This window comes from Rattus norvegicus, chromosome 2 (genome assembly GCF_021556685.1).
Source record: "Rattus norvegicus strain SHRSP/BbbUtx chromosome 2, alternate assembly SHRSP_T2T, whole genome shotgun sequence".
NCBI lineage: Eukaryota > Metazoa > Chordata > Mammalia > Rodentia > Muridae > Rattus > Rattus norvegicus.
The window spans coordinates 45,644,431-45,664,229 of record NC_141535.1 but is presented as its reverse complement, the minus strand read 5'-3'; the positions used below and the strand labels follow the sequence as shown (position 1 = coordinate 45,664,229).

The following is a 19,799-nucleotide window of genomic DNA, read 5'->3' as shown; positions in this document are numbered from 1 at the left end:
ACACGCACACACACGCACACACACGCACACACACGTACACACATGCACACACATGTACACACATGCACACACATGTACACACATGCACACACATGTGCACACACACATACCTTTTGATATTCGCTATGTGTAAGTTACTGAGATAGAATCAAGGAATTCAAAGACGGAAGAGACGTTGTCCTCAGAGACTTATGGAGTTGGGGACTGGGGATAGAGGGAGTTAAGAGCTCTTGAGCAAGAGTGACTTTAAAGTACGGTCAGTTCCAGTGTAAAGTTTTGGGGTATTTAGATGTTCTAACATTTGCCTTCTGGTCAGTTCTAGTGTAAAGTTTTGGGGTATTTAGATGTTCTAACATTTGCCTTCTGTTAACTATCAAGAGAGACGTCTAGAGTCAGGGACCATTTCTTCAGAGTTTGCTTCTGGGTGCACACTGGCTAGAGTTATGTACTAGGAATGCAGGAAATGGGACTGGTGCCGTGGATCCTGTCCAGAACTTCATGCCTGCTTTTGCAAGTTGAATTTATTTTCTCAGAGTCTGTTATAACTGGTATTTGGATTACGAGGCTGCTCCTAAAAATTGTACTAACATAAAATCATGCACAATACCAACACCGCATCCTAAATACCAGGCACGATGGCGCTTCTCTGTGTGGATGCTCTAAGAATTCTAACCCAGATACCAACAGCACAGTCTCCTGATGGGGTTCTCTTCCTAAGAAATCTAAGATGAGAGCGGGAGAGGCTAGATTCCAGACATCCAGCAACCTAACAGTTCCCTCTCTGACCTAGACAAGCCTCCATTGATTTTTCAGAGTGCCTTTTAGACTACCTGTGCAAAGGACACCTGACCCATCTGGTCTTTCCTACTGTGAGAACCTTCTCAGTGTGAATGGCTTCTAAAGAAGTCAACTTTGCAGTCAAACGGCATAGTAAGAATGAAACAGGAAAAAACCAAAAAGCTGACCACTGGAAAAGAATACAGAGTTGAGAAATGAAACCACAGACAAGCTAAGAGAAAATTTAGTTCTCTGAAATTAAGTTTCTTTTATCTTTAAGGTAAGCATCCTTTTAAAAAAGGGGGTTGGGGGAGGTACCCAAAGCAAAATCAGTAATAGGAAAAAAATATCATCTTAATAAATCGTATTCCTAAGTCTGTGAGTATGGCACTGTGAATAGTTCAGCCAACTGAAAATACATTTTAAACCTAGCCAAGACAAAGGAGCAGCATTCAGAATACATAAAACAACAAGGAAATGGCAATCACCTCTGTAGATGAATGGAAAGTGGACACAAAGAGGCAGATCATGAAGGAAGATACAGAACGAGTGTCAAGTGCATGGGAGACGCAGTCTCAAACGAGGCATGCGAATAAGTCGCTCGGAGAAGAGAGCTCCGTAGCCTATTGGTGCTCTGGGAAACAAATAGGCAGCATGGTTAAACCAAAAATGAACATGCTATTACCCAGAAATTACTTTTCTAGAGGATTTCTTCCATAAGGGACTCAAGGAGATTTGCGTAAGACTGCGTTTTTAGATTCATGTTATGATGGTGGAAAACTGGAGGCAACCTGAGTACCATTCACAGGGGAGTGGCTGAATGGACTGAAGTGCTCTCCTAGTGAGGAACGGGTTTCCACCATCAACACGGAGAGCCGAGAACGTAAACTTGAAGAACCACACACAGAGCGTGTGTGATACCGTCTGTGTGGTGGTCTGTGGTTTCTATGACTACATGGAAAGCTGGGGTGAGTGAAGTGATTACTTGGCTGGAATTAGTGAAGGGGGTGCTTTCTAATATTGCGGTAGCATTGAAGTTACTGACTAGGAAGAAAATACGGTTATATGAAAACTGGACCCCAGAAGAATTGCTTCATGTCTTGAACTTACATAGGACAATCTCTAAAATGATACCCATTTTCTTGATATGAGAGCAACACGTTCTAGTTTTAGAATTTTTTCAGAAATTGCTCCCCACCCCCACCCCTTTCCTCTTTCCGTCTGTGACTCTTCCCTATCTGTGTGCTTCACATCCACGGAGTCAACCAAATGGGGATTGGAAATATTTGTGGGGATCAGAGCTATCGTAATTGTGCCCAGACTTCTTTCTTGTCTATGTGGTCTAACGACTATTACACATTACTTTCAATGCCTTAGGAATTTATTGTCATTACTCTGGAGACTTGAGGTCTGAGGGAAGATGCGTGTAAGTTACTGGCAAAAACTGCACTGTTTTACAGATGACGCTCGAACTGCTGATTTTCGGTGTCTTAGCGAGAGCTCAGGACTAGTTCCCCATAAACACAGAGAGCTGGCTCCATGTTAAGTTTACTTGTATCCATATAGATGCGCACGGTATGAAGAACACAGATTTAGAAACATGAGTGGAAACATTATGTGTAACTTAAAGGCCACTTTGTGTGATTTAGAATAAGCCTGTAAGCCTGCCGCCAGGAAGCTCTGATAAGAAATAGAAGCAGGTTCCAATGTGTCAACGGACCGGCCATGAGAAGTCACACAGTGGCAAATTGATGTTAGTGAACTAGCCCCATGCTGTGAACCCTGATAACCCAAAGCCACCACCCAGTGAAAGGATACTGGAACTTTGGAAATGGTCTCTAGGATCTTACTGCTGTACTCAGGAGACAGGGCTTCTATAGCCCTCTGCGTTGATGATACTCCTCATCCGAGGACCCGAGGTTGGCCTCTGTGTGTGGCCCTGGCTCCAGTGACCCTTGAACTTCTGACACTGTTGCTGAACTCACACATGTCTGCCCAACTGTTAGCACTAGCCACTGGCCAAGACTTTTTAAAACCTCTACCTGTGCCATCCTGCCAGCCGCCCACACTGAAGGACGGTGCTGTGGAGGTGGGTTGAGCTGGCAAAGCTGCTGAAGTGTCCTCACCTTAGAAAAATCCTGGGTCGAATCCTTCAGCAATGTCTCCTGCCCAACCGACTGCTCCTTGCCTGGTGAGATGTCTGTAGCATAGTATTATAAGGGTGCGAATAAACCAAGCTAATTTGAAAGACAAACTTTGTGTGGACATCCTAATTGCCAAGCACCTCACAACCCTCAGGCTGCAGTCTTGTTTCTAAGCAGGAAGGCTAATTGGAGGGAGGTTTTGTCTGGATGCAGACCTGCTGAGACATTGGTTTAAGAGGAAACTGTGACATTGGATAGAACATATCACCTTTAAGACTGCTGTTCTCTGAGCTTAGAATTTGCTTGGTCAAAATGCTGCTGTGATAGCAAGAGAAATTGTTGTTGTTGTTGCTATTGCTGTTGTTATAGTTGTTGAGAGGTCTCTTTAGGTAGTCCTGGCTGTCCTGGAGTTTTGATATGTAAACCAGGCTGGTCTCTAACTCACAGAGATCCTCCTGCATCTAACTCCTGAGTTATCCTGGGATTAAAGGCAGGCACCACTATGCCCCTCCCATTTGTCTGTTTGTTTGTTTGTCTGTCTGTTTGTCTTTTAAATAGAGATCACTTTGAGGAAGAACCAGAGGTCTTTCAAAGATCTGTGTTCGCCTCAGCTTCCGTGGGTGGAGTAGGGGGGATGGGGAACTATGATTTGCTTGGGATGCTACTGGTTCAGCTTCTGCCAGGGTTGCGGGTCTGCGAGTGGAGTCTGGCTTTAGAGTATGCATGGCCAAATCACCAGCTGCCTAAATAAGACCCACTCTGGGGGTGAGGCTGGGGCTGAGGTAGGGGAAGTGGTTGGTAGCTTACTTAGGGTCTAGACATCCCCAGCATGCAGACACAGCACTCTGCTTCACACGTGGGCACAGACTGATCGGTGCACCCGTCTCCACTCTGATTCTCCTTTTTGAAAGCAGAAGTCTAAAAAGGTGCACTCCTGTCCTCTGAGGTTTGCCTTTGGGTCACTGAAGATCTGTGGAGTGTACACAGGGTGTGACCCACAAATCAGGGAGATGTTTAACCTCGAACCCAAGTTGTAAACAGGGGCTTTTGGGTGTGGTCATCAGGATGGTCAGTGGGAGGCCTTTGAGACAGGCTTAAGACAGTTGGGGCAGAGATGTAAACCAAGAGGAAGCTATGAGGGGCCGACTCCTAGCTCAATGTCTACGATGAACTGGGCCTATCAAAATCAGTACAGTGTGAATCTTGTGTATGCATGTCTTTACTCTAGACTAGACTTTTCTCAGTACTACCAACCCCTTCTTACTGAAGAGTAACCTGGTCAAGCATGTGTTTTTATAGAAAGCCCAGGCCTTCAGTTGGACTGAGGTGCTTGTAATGGAACTCTGTTGGCTGACGAATATCAGCACTCGTCCATGAACAACTTGGCATAGCTATAATCAACAACGACAGCAAAGCCCTTAGCAGCTCTGGGGCAGCGCTGAAGGGTCTGACCTGGAACTCTGCTCAAAGGTGAGGACTGATGACTTGGAAGCCTTCTGCAAGGCCGCCTTAGCTATGTGAAGGGAAACAACAGTCATGATTAACAGGGCTAGCAATGCTGATCTAGAACTGTTCTGTCTGTCCCTCCTAACTCAGAAAAAAACAAAAACAAACACACAAACAAACAAAAAAACAAACCACACATCTGAAGCCATTGCTTGTTATTTATGTTGGGGGGGGGGGAGACTCTAGAACACAGGGGAGGAAATGCCCAGAGGGAAATAACAAAATTTCAGTCATATAATTAATGGCTAAGTACTCAATGCTAAAAAACCTCTCCGTGGTAGAACCTGTTCACACCCAACGTGCTAGCACTCTGCCTGAAGGTAGGAGCAGAGAAGCTTGCCCGCTGAGGGGGATGTGCAGACTGTGGCTGGGGACAGCTGACTCACCTCTGTGTCCTGATGGTTGATCTCACTGAGGCTAGACTGCTGCAGCAGGACGATGAGAAGCCTGTTGGGGAGAACAGAGTGGGTCGTCAGCCCTGACAGCCACGGGTGCTTAGAATGGGTATTAGAGCACAACACCAGGGATGGAATTGGAGGCTTCTGAATAAAAGGAGGCCCTTCCCATCTATCCGAGAGAAAGGTGCGTGGGAAGCCATTAGTGTAGAAGACAGAGGAACGTGTCTGTCTTCAGCTCCTGACTGAAATCTTAGTGCTCCTGGGGACTTAGAGCTCCTGAGGGGAGGCAAGGCAAGACAGCCTTTACTCTGTCACCCACAGAGTAAGTACTTCAGTAGCCAAAGTCCTGCGCCGCCTGGCTTTTATTGCCTTTGCATAAGCACACAGTATGCTTACATTTATACCTTCATACATTGCTAAGCGTCAGAGCAGGAGAGATAACAGGACTCAGGGAGCAGCAGCCATCACTTGATTCCCAAGTTCATTTTCACTGCCCTGAACTTGGCTGTCTGAGGTCAACATTCCTGCCATGAGATACAGGCGGTTGGCAGCACTGGTTGTAGGGCCAGGCTCTGGAGCCAGACTGTCTGTCCTGCCGAACTCTGTGCTCTGAGACAAGCTGCTTACCATCTTTCTGCCTAAGCTTCCTGTCTTTGGGGACAATACGTTCTGATGTCACAGCCCAGTGAGAGGACTGAGACTAAAGCATGTAGAATATGTCTGAAAGACAAACATGGTATTTCCAGAAACATTAATCCTAGATTTTTCGAGCCTTGGGCCCCATCTCTGGACCACCAGGGAGATTTTTAAAATCGCAAACAGCTGGACTGTACTCAGTGGGTCTTGGAGAAGCCTCATCGATTCAGTTGAAAGGTGCCTTTTTAGGCCAGCCTGGTAAACAGCCCTGTTTGGAAACCATTGAGAAGGCGCTGGTGATTGGTCAGTGAACTCCGATGATGAGGGCTGAGAACATGCAGACAAAGAGGTTCAAATGACTTTTATAAGACTTATTTGAAAAATTAAGCTATTTAGTTTTATTCTCCAATCCACTTTTCTTCTCTCTTGTATATACATATTTATGCATGTGTGAATATGTGTGGTGTGTGTATATGTGGTGTGTATGTGAGGTGTGTGCATGTGTCATATGTGTATATGTGTATGTGTGTGTATATGTGTAGTATGTGTATGTGTGCAGGTATATGTGTAGTATGTGTATGTGTGTGTACATGTGGTGTGTGTGGTATGTGTATGTGTGTGTATGTGTGTATATATATATGTGTGTGTGTGTATAGTATGTGTATGTGTGTGTACATGTGGTGTGTGTGTGGTATGTGTATGTGTGTGTATGTGTGTATATATATATGTGTGTGTGTATAGTATGTGTATGTGTGTGTACATGTGGTGTGTGTATGTGTATATATATGTGTGTGTGTGTAGTGTGTGTATACATGTGGTATGTGTATGTGTGATATGTGTATGTGTATGTATATATATATGTTATATGTGTGTGTGTAGTATGTGTGTGTACATGTGGTATGTGTATGTGTATATATATGTGTGTGTGTAGTATGTGTGTGTACATGTGGTATGTGTATGTGTGATATGTGTATGTGTATGTATATATATGTTATATGTGTGTGTAGTATGTGTGTGTACATGTGTACATGTGTGAATGTGTATGTGTGTATTGTATAGGATGGGTGGATATCAGGTGTCTCCCTTAGTTGCTGTCTATCTTTCTCTTTTGACAGGGTCTCTCACTGAGCCTGGAGCTCACTATTTGTACAGGCTGCCCTTGTCAGTGAACCCTAGAGTTTCTCTTGACCCTGCCTCCTCATCCCCAACATTGGGTTGTAGATTTGAGTTGCCATGATTCTTCGCACGTCCTAGGATCCACACTCGGGTCTCTGTGCTTGATGGAAGCCACCTTCCCAGTTCTTCCATCCAGTTTTCCCTCATCTCAGCTTAGAAGACATCCCAAACCCTAAGCATTAAGTTACCACCAACCAGAGGGGAAGGGATGCTGGACCAATCGCTCTGTCTTCGTGATAGGCACAACGCAAGGAGAGTTTGAATAGGGATGAGGTATCCTTATTTGCTATAGACGTACAATGACTTGTGAAGCCTGGGTTTGAATCTAGTTTTTCCAGTGTCTCTGGGGGAGCTAAGCTGCCACTGGAGCTTAGTTCCCGCCTCATAGCTGAGTGACCTTCTCATGCATCATAACATCAGTGGAGCGAAGGGTCCCACGTCTGTAGCAGGCTGAGAATTCCTTGCACAGAGAATGGTAGGAATGAACTAAGACTGTGAGCAGAGTGTCTCTTTTACGATTTCTGAATTCCAGACTCATTCCTTTAGCTGATAGGAAGTCATTATAAAAATAATTGAACTGGGGCGACACTTTCCATTTCTGTAATTATCTCGCCTCTAAGTGTATTTTCCATTCTGGTTGCTTTATGGGTGGGAGTGACACTGAACTGGTGACTATTTCCTCTGTGTGTCTCTCGCTAGTGGCCACTTTTAATCTCTAGGGTCCCTTTGGTTTGCAGTGGTGCAGAAGTGGGAGGGGAATCGAGAGATGAGCTTAGGCAGTGGTTCTCAACCTTCTCTATGCTGCAACCCTTTAACACAGTTCCTCACGTTGTGGTGACCCCAGTCATAAAATTATTTTTGTTGCTACTTCCTAACTGTAAATTTGCTACTCTTATGAACCGTAATGTAAATATCCAATATGTGGCCCCAAAGGGGTCACGGTCCACAGGCTGAGAATTGCTGAGCTAGGCCAGTGTTACTCTCTCAGCCTGCCCCAAGTTGAATGACTACTGTACTCAGACAGGTTTTCCTTTGTGGATCCAGTGGAGAGAAATGGCTCCCAGGAAAGTGAGGCTCAGGGAAGATTGGAATAGGGGTAAACAGAGCAAGACGGGTGAGCCCCGAGGCAGTGGGATGAATCCCTTTCACCATGGGCTTCTCAAACTCCTGCCTGTGATCCCTGACTCTGGAGTTGGCCTTCGAGGATGACACTAACCAAGTCTCCACACCTATGATTTGGCTGTTTAGTTAGTGGGAGCCCCTCAAGAGGAAGGACAAATCGGATTAGCTTCTGGTGGTAGCTCCATGCCCCCTTTAGATTAAGGGGTGGTCAAAGTTTTCCGTTCTTTTGGAGAATGTAAGTTTTTTGTTTTTATTTTGTTTTTGTTTTACTAGCTTGCCATGCACCCCCAGCCGGCTTTGAACTCCTAAAGCTGTGGTTCTTCTCCCTCATCTAAGGATAACAGACATGTGCCTCTGTGCTAGGTGAGACGAGAACACCACCATCTCTTGCTAGTTTCACTGGACTTTCCTTGGTCGCTGCCTTTGTGAACCCCCTGACTTCTCTGCCTGATGGGCCAACCTGTGTTCTTTAATGATTTAGTTTCAAAGTCTTCAAGACTCATTGGTCTTCAAAGCTGGACACAGATGTCCAGATGAAGAGCGCTCTCTCTCTCTCTCTCTCTCTCTCTCTCTCTCTCTCTCTCTCTCTCTGCCAATGATTTCCTGCTCTCTTTAGATTAAGGGGTGGTATATTTATTTTCCTGCTCTTTTGGAGAATGTAAGTGTTTTGTTTGTTTGGTTTGGGTTTTGTTGTTTGTTTGTTTGTTTTTGGTTTTTGTTGTTCTTGTTTGTTTTTTGGTACCTTGCCATGCACCTCTGGATGGTTTTGAACTCGTAGGTAGTAGAGGTCGGCATCTCTCTCCTCCCTGAAACTCATCACACTGCTGGCTAAAGTCGCCACATAGCATTCCTGTGAATCAGCCCGAACTGGAAACTAGATATTCTCTGTGGAGCCTGGTGACCCCTTGCTCTTCTGTGGTGTGGACTTAATCTGCTTGGTCTCCATCTGCCTCAGCGCTGGAACACTTGCTGGCCTCCATCTTGTTCTCCTAGTGCTCCAGCCATGGTGGCCAGAAACATTTCTTCCTCCACCCCCATTGGAACCTGTTCAAACTGCCCTAGCCGCTCCAGGCCACTACATACCAGGTACCAGGACAGCAAACAAGGATCCCCAGCAGGTGCCTTTCCTCACCCAGGGCCATGACTGAACAAGGAGAGCACAGAGGACTGAGGTTAGAATCCATGCTTCCTACCCAGGGGCCGTGGACAAGTTAGAACATTCTCCAGGGGCCGTGGACAAGTCAGACATTCTCAGGTCTCGTTTGTACACTGCAGTTTGCCTAAGAAGCCCACAGAAAGACTCGGGTTCTCTGGTTTGCATCTCCATGTGTACAATGAAGAGCACACCTTCCAATTCCTCAAGATTTGCTAGAATTTTAAGTGAGCCAATGCTTAAGAAGCACTGAGCATAGCTCTCATGTGCATACACCTAACTTTTCTATATTGGTTCATTAAAAAAAAACCAAAACACTTGCTGGGTCTTGTCTTTTCTGGGTCCTCTCTGATCACCCTTAGGTGATTCGGGTGGCAGCAGGAATCAGCTGAAGGCATCGTAGGAGTGGCTTACCTCCGCAATCTTTCCTGTTTTGTTTGACCCTGCAGGTTCCCAGCCCTGCAGCTCAGTGATGGCAATGAGTGGAGACAGTCCCCCAAGCCAGGTATCTCTCCTTCCTGTCCCTAATGCCAGCTGGATGCAAGGGTGTGCTATGGAATATCGACATCGGCTTACAGCATTAGTAACTTACAGGATCCCAAGGTAGGGAGCCAGGAAACCCTTTGGCTGAAGTCAGGAGAACCAAAAGGATGCAGAAATGTGGGGCGGGGTGGTGGTGGTGGGGAGGAATGAAAAAGAAAGGAAAGAAAAAAAAATCTGCCTGTTACCATGGAGACCGTGAAGAAGTCCCTCAGAACCTGGTGGCTTCTTCCAGAGGAAACTGCTTCTCGCCTTTCAGGGCTAGCGCCTACAGGGCTCTACAAGCACAACTCTGTCTCTTTGGGACTTTGTCCTAAGGATCCTGTCCCCTCTTTTACCCAGCCAAGGGTACAAGGAAAAGCTCAAGGGCACTGAAATGGAGAAAACTTGGACCGGTTGAGAAGCAGAGAGCTCAGAGGAGGGGCTCCAGTCCTTTGCATTCACCAGGCTAATGTATAAATCACTTATCCCAGTGTCTGCTCCAGTCCTCACTGCCCTGGGGCTTAGCGGAGGACGTGAGTCCAAACCAATCAGAGAACTCAAATCTCTCCACAGGCTGAGGGCAGAATACAATTGTCCCTCTGGATTGTTTAAAAGCAGCTTCAGTCTGAGGTTTTCCCTGCTAATAGCCTTCAGTGAGTGTCACATGGGAGGAGCTTGCTGTTCGGAAACTTAAGGGTCAGCAGATTTTTAAGCCAGTGTAAACAGCTTTTCACAAGGTCTCTGGGTGGGTGGCTGTTCGTACTGCTTACTAATATGAAGAAAATACAGATGGACCTGCGCTCACAAGTTGCAAAGGGAGTTTCCGGTGAAACTGAATAGCCTGAGTTCAATTATACAGTCCCAATGCAATCTGTTTCCTTGAGTCTACACAAAGGGGAGTGAATGTTCCTATCCCAGCATCCTCTGCAGCAAACACCCGTTCGCTTGCATGCTGCTACAGAGCTCTGTGTACAAATAACTGTATGTTTGTACACACCCTTTGCCGACCTGTGTGTGCCAAGGTGGAACTGTAGGGTGGCAATAAGGGGATCCTAATCTACCTACCTAATGCTAGCATGTGGTACTCATGTCTGCCTGCTATCATGCCTATCTGCGATCTGCTATTCATGCCTGTCATGCCACACTCGGCATTAATGCTTTCTGAACACAGTGTAGTAGGTACAATGGTCAGTACCAATGGTTCATATAGTTTCCTCTAGCCTCCCTTCTTATAAGAAAAGAAATGCATTCCGCTTACTTTCTGGGAAAGAAACTTATCTGCCTTGACATATTAACTTGTCTAAGACAGAAGGGTTGGCCAGATGAGGCCAGATTCAAGTTTAACCTGACTCCTAGCCACTCGTGACCTCAACCCAACAAGGATCTTAGGTGACTTTTGGTTACATAAATAAAAACAAGGTGAGTGAAGAAATTAGCCAGAGAAACAGGGGCAGAAGATGGGAAGAAAAGATCTACAGACCCGTGTGTGTCATAGGCAGGTTTCAAACAGAGGTTTGAACTTTCCAATCACAAAAAGCAAGGCACGGGATCACAAACCACAGAGTTCCTATAATACAAATTCCAACTGTTTTCTCTGGAGCGGGGCCATCCCTCCCTTAGTAAAACCTTTTTTCTGTGGTTTCTTATATAGGATTTTTGAAGATGTTGTAATGAATAAAATATGATCTGATTGTGAGCCAGTAAATTTTGTAAGGCTGTTTCTCATAAGGCCTGGCAGCACAGGCCAGGGGTTTGCTGATAAAATATGATCACTACAATGAACTCTGCAAGGCCCACAATGGTGGCTCTCAGGAAGACAGCAGACCCCTCAGGCATGTTTTCCTCATGCATGTCAGTTAGTTACCTTCCAATCGTCACAGTTCCTCATCTGTGAAGTGAGGATATATGTATGGCGCTATATAAATGAGTCATAACTGAGAAAGCTCTAAGAACGTTGCTCAGAGCAAGTTTATAATAATATAACCTCATCGACAGGATGTTCATCTTCATCACTACTGTTGTTTGCTGTTAGTTTAATTCAGACCTAAGCATTTGCTAAGCCAGTCTAAGGTTATACCTATGTGTAGGCTGGTGGGTAGAGAGGTTTCCCTTAAGTCAGACAACCTAAGTTTGATCCTTGGAACTCACATGGATGAAGGTGAGAGCTTCTGAGGGTTACCATCTGACTCCCCATGTGAGCCATGGTGCACACACATGCACACACACACACACACACACACACACACACACACACAATAAATAAATGGATGCTTTTATTTTAAAGGTCGAGTTCATTTAAGAAACTAGACTCACATGCATTAATGGAAGAGACTTGGCTTTTCCAGTGCAGTCACAATGTTGGAAGATGTCTACAAAGCCAGACAGGTCTGTCTTCTCAGAATGCAATGCTAAGTGTATGCGGATGCTCAAGCAGGTGGCTGCATCCCAACTCTTGCCTAGTTTCTGCTTCAAACACCCGATGCAGATGTAGCCCTGCCATAGCATTTCTCAGTAAAACAACCACTAAGTATCTCATTTTAATCAATTCACGTTCAGGAGGAAGCCTTTAGGATAAAGCTGCTTCTAGTCTGTCTGCAGGTAATTCGGCTACTTTATTTGCTGTCTATGGGTTGGTAAGGGTTGGACCCAACCCACTTTGAAGAAGACTCACTAACACAAAATATTGCTTTTGAAATACTTGATCAGGCTTTGGATTTCATTAGTTGGGGAACATTGTAAAGCGGGATTTTACCATTCAGAATCAACTACCTAATATAAAAAACAAAACAAAACAAAACAGAACACTTGAAGCTTTAGCACACAGAAGGAGGTTTACCTTTTTGGATTAAACTCATCAGAGGATTTTGGCTGGGTCATTAGGTATAATATCCAGAGAAGGAGGATCCTCAATTCTTTGCTTTCAAAGTTCTACCTGTGTGGGATAGATCCTAGAGTGTTTAGAGACATTGCTATAACAAAGTCCACGGAGCTGGGAGGGTGGCAGTGGTGCACAGCTTTCATTCTAGCACTGGGAGCAGGTGTGTGCATGTGTGTGTGTGTGTGTGTGTGTGTGTGTGTGTGTGTGTGTGTGTGTGTGGTAGTCAGGTGTGTCTTTGAGTTCAAGGCCAGCCTGGTCTATAGAGTGAGTTCTAGGACAGCCAGAGCTACACAGAGAAAACCTGTCTTCAAAACAATAAAAAAGTCCATGGAAGAGGATATACACTTGAAAGCGTTTTCGACTAATGATTTCAGAGGTTGCATCTCGCTGTCTCACCCAATCTTGAATGTCATTTTGATTGAGAAGACTTAATTGATACTTCAGGTATAGATGGTACACGGAATTTTTCATCTAAATCCGAGTTCCCAATTCATGGATGGGAATCAGCAGAGGCAGAGAGATTGCCCTCCCAGGACTGTGTTTCCTGAGGTCCATTCTATGTAAGTGTGTGCAAATGACTAGTCCTTTTTAATGGAAGAGCAAGTGTGATTGGTGACATTTGCCTGAGGTTTTGCAAGAATGAACAAGGCATCTCTTTCCTCCTCTTTGCCTACCACCAGGCCAAGCGAGGGACATTCTGTGATCTTTCAGGAGGCCAACGTTACAGGAGGAGAGGTGTTAAGGTCCCTGAATCACCATGTGGAGGAGAGTCAGCCACCACCTAGCAACGCTGACCTTTGGACTGTGAAGTAAAACATGAGTGTGAAGCACTCAAACTTTGGGTTTTATTTGCTGAAATAACTATAATTATCACAACTTAAGTGGGTATTTATCTTTCAGAATACGTAGCTTTTAAAATTACTCAAGAGAAGCAGATAAAGTCACTTAAGTTCAGTATCCAGGAGAATAATTCTTGCAGGGAACGGTTTCCAATGTATTTTCTCAAGATCACTCCTGCAGAAACAGTATACTCTTGTGACTAAACATTTGCACAAGCTGTCTAAAATAAAGTCTTTCCCTCCCTTACTTTCCTCTCCCCCTCCCTCCCCTTCCTCTTCCCCTCCTTTTCCTTTTTGAAAACAGACCATCTGCTTAACTATGATGTTTACTGATAGTTAATGGTTTGGGCTTGCTCAAGGCTTTGAGTAAGTTCTGTTATTTCTGGATATGGTCCAAGCTAACAAGCAGCAAGCCTCAGGGGTAGACCTGGAATTTCCCAAGCCTTTTACTTTCTATAAAAGTGACTGAAGAAATCCTGTTATTCCCGGGCTACATACCCCCACATCCTGCCTAGAGGATGGTTTAACCCCTTAGCTCCCCAGAGCTTCAGGTCTTCATTCTGGCCCTGGGTGCTGAGGATGAGGCAGACAACGTATCCCCCCAAGACCCCCTCACGCCCACCCCACCCCCACCCCACCCCCGTGCTACTGGTCAGGGCCTGGGACTGGGAGATATATATATGAATGAAAGGCGTGCTGTATGCAACAGAGCATGAAGGAAGAGCCAAGCTGCAACATTGCTATTTGTAGTAGGAAATGTCACCAGCGGCTGCAGGTAGGAGCTTTCAAAACGATGGAGACAGAGGCCCATTTGACCAGTGAGGGAAAGAGGAACTCAGTTGGACTGGGAGAAATTTTCCCCTTGTTTTCTCAATTATCTTACCAAATTGTGACCTCCTCGAGCATTGACTTTCCTTAAGTAAATCTCTTCCCATGGGCTCCATGCATGTACCCTCCTGGTTTTGTCTCTAACGCCTCGGACTTCCGCCTCAGGCTCCTGGGCTTCTTCAACTCTTAGACTCTGGCTGTACACTCCATTTGGACATTAGCCCTTACTGACATGTCGTGGCAGTTGTAGCTTGTTTGATTTTCTACAAAACACTTGTCACTGTTGGAAAGTATCTTGTTCCTTTGTTTACTAGTGAGCTACAAAAGGGGTTTCACTGAGGTAGGAGGGAAATAAGGTTGGAGTTTAAGGCTACGCTAGAACATTTAGTGTGGTCCTATCTGTAAAAAAATGGGTGTCACCTTTATCAGCCACAGAGGGGTGTATTCCATGCCCTTCTCCCGCAAGGTCTTCTCCATCTGGCATGCTATGAACTGCTTACCTCACATCAGGTTCAGCAGTGGCAGCGTGCAGTGGCAGGCGGCCATTTTTATCTGGGATGTTGTGCTTGGCACCATTTCTGAGCAGACTCACACAGCCTTCAAGCCAGCCCTGAAAAGCAGTAGCAATGGCGTCATGATATAACTCAGCCGTACCTGACACAGGTCAACATGCTTCCTATAGGTCTTTTTCGTTCTGTTTCATTTTGATTTGGTTGGGTTTTTTTTTTTTTTTTTTGTCTTTTTTTTTTTTTTTGTCACTTCTTTGATTGAAACCATTAAGGACTGCAGTTCCAACTCAGGTGCCTTAGCAGAGCAGGTCTGAGCTTCGCGTTCCCAGGTTTTCTGTATGATCATTGCCCTTTCATATGCAGATGATGCAAGCACTGTTCTCCTGCTCTCCCTTCATACCCTGGACCACTCACTGGGATTCAACTGCCTCCTGGGTGCCTCTCCAGGTCCCACCCACCAAAGATAGCATGTGACAGGCAGTGGTCACCCACCCTGGACTCTCAGCCTGAGGCTTAAGCTCCAACTCACACATATCAACAACCTGATTTGGATAAAAACACACCTACTTCAGAAACTAGACTTCAATGCCTCTTCTGTGTCCTAGTCTGCGTGCCCCAGAAACACTGCCATGTGTAGGCCTCCATTCTTTATTATTTTATGTTCCTTTTCTAATAAGGAGAGCACATTGCTTACTTGAATCAGCCTCGTTGTGTTTAGATGTGTAACCCGTGCACCCCGCCAGTAGCTGAGACTCTAATGGTAACATTCCGAGTTTCTAACAGGAAGGCATGACTAGTGTTCTCCAAGGGATGGAAACACATTGTAAGGTTTTATGGGCCTATGTATTTCTCGAGAGGCTGTGTGAATTCCTTGCATCCTAATTGTATTAACTGAAACTTATATTATCACCTTGTTGGCTAGCATTTCTGACTGGGTCATTTTTCCTGCTATCTTATGATAAAGGACAGGAGTAACCTGAGGCTAGCCCTGCCAAGATTTATACTGCTTTTGTTAGTCTATACTTTTTAACTGAGGCAACATTGCTGATAACCAAGATTGGTTCTCATTCCTAAACAGAAGGTATCCTACACTTATCTACAACCCTTGGGTTTCTTGCCTACTTATAAACAGACAATTAAATAGCTGAGCTTCTCATTGAGAGGAGTGACATTATAACCTCTGATTCAAAAGCTTCTCTTTTCCCCTATTTGTATGAACTCAAGCCTCGAGATGTCCCAGTAGGACGAGATGACTGAGGATCCTCTTTGTTAGTATGACAATATTGGAAGCACCCAATCCCCAAGGGTTAATAATCTCATGCAAGTTAAGAAAGTAAGAATAGAGAGAGAACCTTGTGGTTTTGAAGAGTCTAGACAACATCTGTCAAGCAAGAGCACATTGCTACATAGTGACTTGGAGGCTAGCCTAGACTACGTGAAACCCTGTTCCAAAAATCAAAAGTAAATAAATGTCATGAGCTCTAATACCAAGTAAAGCTCTATAGGATTGACCAGCAATATCTGTCTTAAATAGAAGATAATATTTGGATAATACTTGTCAGTATTGACTCACAGTTTACTAATGTACTAAATTGCCCAAGCAGTGGACTCACGCAGTTTTTGAAAAAGCAGATCTTTTGGTGGAGTAAGCTTTGAAATATCTAAAATATTTTGCAATGTTTCCTGGAACTCAATGTGTGTGAGTATGTGGTTTTCTTCATTCTTCTTTTTTTTTTCCTTCAGAAAGGAAATTTAAAAATCAGTGAAGACATTGAAACACTTGATACCATTCTGAAGCAACAGACGAGTGTCCCACCCGCTCCCCACTGCGTGCCTCCCCACTGCTGCCTCCTTCTTTCCCTTCAGGTGTGATACGCTTCAGCTATTGGGTTTACTACACCTCAGAAAGATGGATCGAGGCCCAAGAAGGTGGAGTGATCTGCCCAAGGCCCCATGTCTACAAATGTATTTGTGTCCCGAGTTGAGACTCAGTTTCTAAGTGTCTCTCCTGCCGAGTTTCTCTTGATGGTCAGACTTAATCATTGCTGGATTTCACAGTCCTGCTCAGAATGTCCCTCTTCCCAGTGAGCCTTGGGGGACTCACACAGAGGCCAGGCACAGTGAAGCAAGCATCCCACCCTGTGTATTGTTACCATTTCCCTCACACGGGTCTTAAGAATGGCAAGAGCTTGTGAAGATGCCACCTTTCTACATTCCAAGTTGCCCCTGGCAACTGATGTTTACTGGGGGCACTTTTCTCCAGTCTTTTCAAATTTTGAATCTTAGAGTTTAGAGTCATTTAAAGACATATAATTTGTTTACACCATATTATAGAGTCCTACAGATGCCAATTTTAGAAGCCATCCCACCTCTTTCCTCTGACCATTAATTCAAACTTTTGCCTGTTTTTCTGCTTTGTCTTGTTTTTCTCAGACACAAAAGGTTGGTATCAAGAGCCGTGATGAAGGCATGTATTACAAGGGAGGTGACTGAGAGGGTGATCGCACATCTGTGTGACATACAGAGACTCACTCAGGTAACACACACAGAGCAATGGTCTTTCCACTCAAGTAGACACCAACTTTGCCAGGAAGGTTAATTTAACCTACAGGCTCTCATCCTCCTCTGTCCCCATGCTATCCAAGGAGTTTCTAACTAAGGAAGTACCTCAGCCTTTCAAACAAGACCTCAAAGAGATATTGATCCAAGAGGCCTATGGACCACACTTCAAAAAAAAAAATTGCCTCTGGGTCCTAGAGACAGAGCCTGCAAAGAAAAAAAACTTTTAAAGTGGCTTCTGAAGAAAATTTCTATGGGAATTGAGCAACGCGTCATTGCAAACTGAATTGTGTGGCAGGAAGGGGTGGCGAGTTTGGGGAAGGGAAGTATTTTATTTCAGTGGGGCTGAAGGGGTGAATCAATCCTTTCGGGGAGGGGGCTGGCTGGGAGAAATCCTTGGCTATCAACTGGCAGTAACACTGAACCCAAGAGGCCACAGATGTGAGAGCATGGTGGCAGGGTCTCTGGAAAAAGGAAAGCAATAAACTGTCCCCCACATGGGGGACAAGGCTGGGCTTGTTTCACATGGATTTTAGCCAGCCTGGGGAGCTTCCACAAGGACCACAGAGAGCATCTGAGAGGAGAGTGCTAGAGGATTTTCAGTGAGTCTTAACCACACTTTGCTTTAAAGTTGAGCAATGCGGACCTGAAATTGCTAGGAGGAGGGATGACATTACAGTCTCTAATGTGGGCACTAGCTATGAACGGAGCGAGTTCTTCTCTTGGCCTTGCCCCTGTGATCCTGGTGCGTCTCCGGTGGCTACATCCACGATGCCCTTGTCTCCTCACCCTTCCCAATTCTCATCACTTCTCACATTCTGCAGCCTGCTGTTTCCACTCGGTTAATTTCCACCTAATCCCACCCGGCAGATGTTAACTGAATCTTCGAATTGTTACTACCCTCTGGGGGTAGGGCCAGAAATGTCCCAAGGGAAATTCTGATGTTGAGATAGAAAATAACATTTCTGGGGGTCACATCACCTCTATGCGAACTTGTGAGTTACAGAGTGAGTTCCAGGACAGTCAGGGCTGCACAAAGAAACCTTGTCTTGAAAAAACATAAACGAGCATTTTAAAAAGTGGTTCTTACAATCCATACAAGACCTAAGGATAATGAATAAAGCCTAAAGCCCTATACTTGCTGACCTATTCTATCAGCCCACGGGCACCATTCTGTGTGTAGAATTCACCGAACGTCTTTAGGTCCTTTGCCCTGTAGCCCCATTAAGAAACATAGATTCATACCAGGTAGGTTGCCAGGCATAAACTGGTGCGACCGTATGCATCCTGTGTATTAATGTTGGCGCCCATCTTTAGCAGCAGCTTCACTGTGTCCACTTGACGTCCCGAAACTGCATGCATCAAGGGCGTACATCCTAGAATGAGACATTTCAACAGATTTATAAATGTTTAGCTCTCTGGATTTATGAGCAAACTGTTTGTCCGGTCATTTATTCAGATTTCCTGTAGCACAAATCCAGCCGCTGGATTTTGTGGGACTGCAGAGAGCCAAAGACGATAGTTTCTGTTTACGTAAGCCACGTCTTTCTGCTCCCTCCCCTCAGGTGTCTGTGAGTCTCCCCTCTCCCATGCTCAGTTCTCTGTAGTAGTGGGTGGATCAAAGCACTTTGGGCAGATGACCAAAACTGGCTATCGTTGTCTCAGGGGTGTGAATAACTCCAGCTCTACCAGGTAAGCTTACCAGGACTGACTAAGCGGAAGAAGGTGCACTACCCAAGTAACCAGGTTCAGGATAGTTTTGGAGGTATCGGGCTGTAAAGCTGGGTGGGCGGTAGCCTAACGTTGGGCTACACAAATTCTCAGTAGGATCTCCCTCACTGAACTCCTTCTGAATCAACTCCACCAAAGGCGTTTTGTTTTTCGGTGTGTTTTCTTGCTGAATAGAAATAGAGATGAGAGGACACATTTTGTTTAACTTTGAGGGGCTGTTGGAACATTCGGACTAAGGAGCCAAGCTCGGATCCGACCCCTTGCTGAACTGACATGTGCTTATATTCTGTGGAGCTGGAGACCCATGTTGGCCTTGTGGTTCTCCTCTGGATGAACCCAACTATGGTCCACAGGGATCCCCGAGAATAGATCTCTGGACTGTCATTCTCCCAGAACATGGCAGTTGGCGAGCCAGCATCCCTCCTTTTTAATATTGAAGCAGCAAGGAAGTGATTCTTAGAACAGTAGGTTCGTCCTTCCCCTCCCTTCTTTCTCCTTTTCTTCTTATCTTCCTCATCTCTTCCTTCTTCCAACCTTCCCTACTTCCTTTCTTTCTCCCTTCTCTTTCTCCCTATCTCCCTTCCTATCAAGTAGTTATAAGCCTTGTGGTGGTGCATGCACTCTGGAGGAAAACAGAGGCAGGCAGATCCCTAAGTTCAAGGCCAGGCTGGTCAACAGAGTGAGTTCCAAGATAGGCAGAGCTACACAGAGAAACCTTGTCTTGGGAAAAAAAATATTAAAAGTTAAAAAAAAATGAAGAGATAGGTACAACCATTGCAGGGGGAGGACATAATAAATAAGAAAATGAAACAATTTGTAAATCTGAGATATTCAGTAAATTAAACAAATTAATTTTACATAATATTTTAATAAAATTACATGCTCTCTCTGACTAGTTTAAATCAATCTTGAGACTGCTTTCTATACAAATGTCTTCAGAGAACAAAGAACAGAAAATTACCTTATTAACAGACCATATTTACTATAAAGTTATGACAACTAAAATAAGAAATAGCTCAAC

The 19,799-nt window shown here is 45.0% G+C and overlaps 1 protein-coding gene and 1 long non-coding RNA gene across 10 annotated transcripts in view; one reads left to right on the top strand and one right to left on the bottom strand.

Moving 5' to 3' along the window:
* The window catches only part of Ankrd55 (ankyrin repeat domain 55), a 100,139-nt gene that overhangs the window by 46,032 nt on the left and 34,308 nt on the right, over nt 1–19,799 (bottom strand). For 7 of the 8 annotated variants that reach the window (XM_087626031.1, XM_087626037.1, XM_087626053.1 and 4 more), the window contains 3 exon segments: nt 18,293–18,423; nt 14,480–14,589; nt 4,814–4,874 (listed from right to left, as the gene is read on the bottom strand). In XM_087626031.1, the coding sequence (XP_087482157.1) occupies nt 4,814–4,874; nt 14,480–14,589; nt 18,293–18,423 (302 nt within the window). 8 annotated transcript variants of the gene reach the window in all.
* Nucleotides 1–19,799, top strand: part of LOC103691456 (uncharacterized) — a 102,597-nt gene that overhangs the window by 57,421 nt on the left and 25,377 nt on the right. The gene's annotated exons all lie outside the window — the stretch shown is intronic.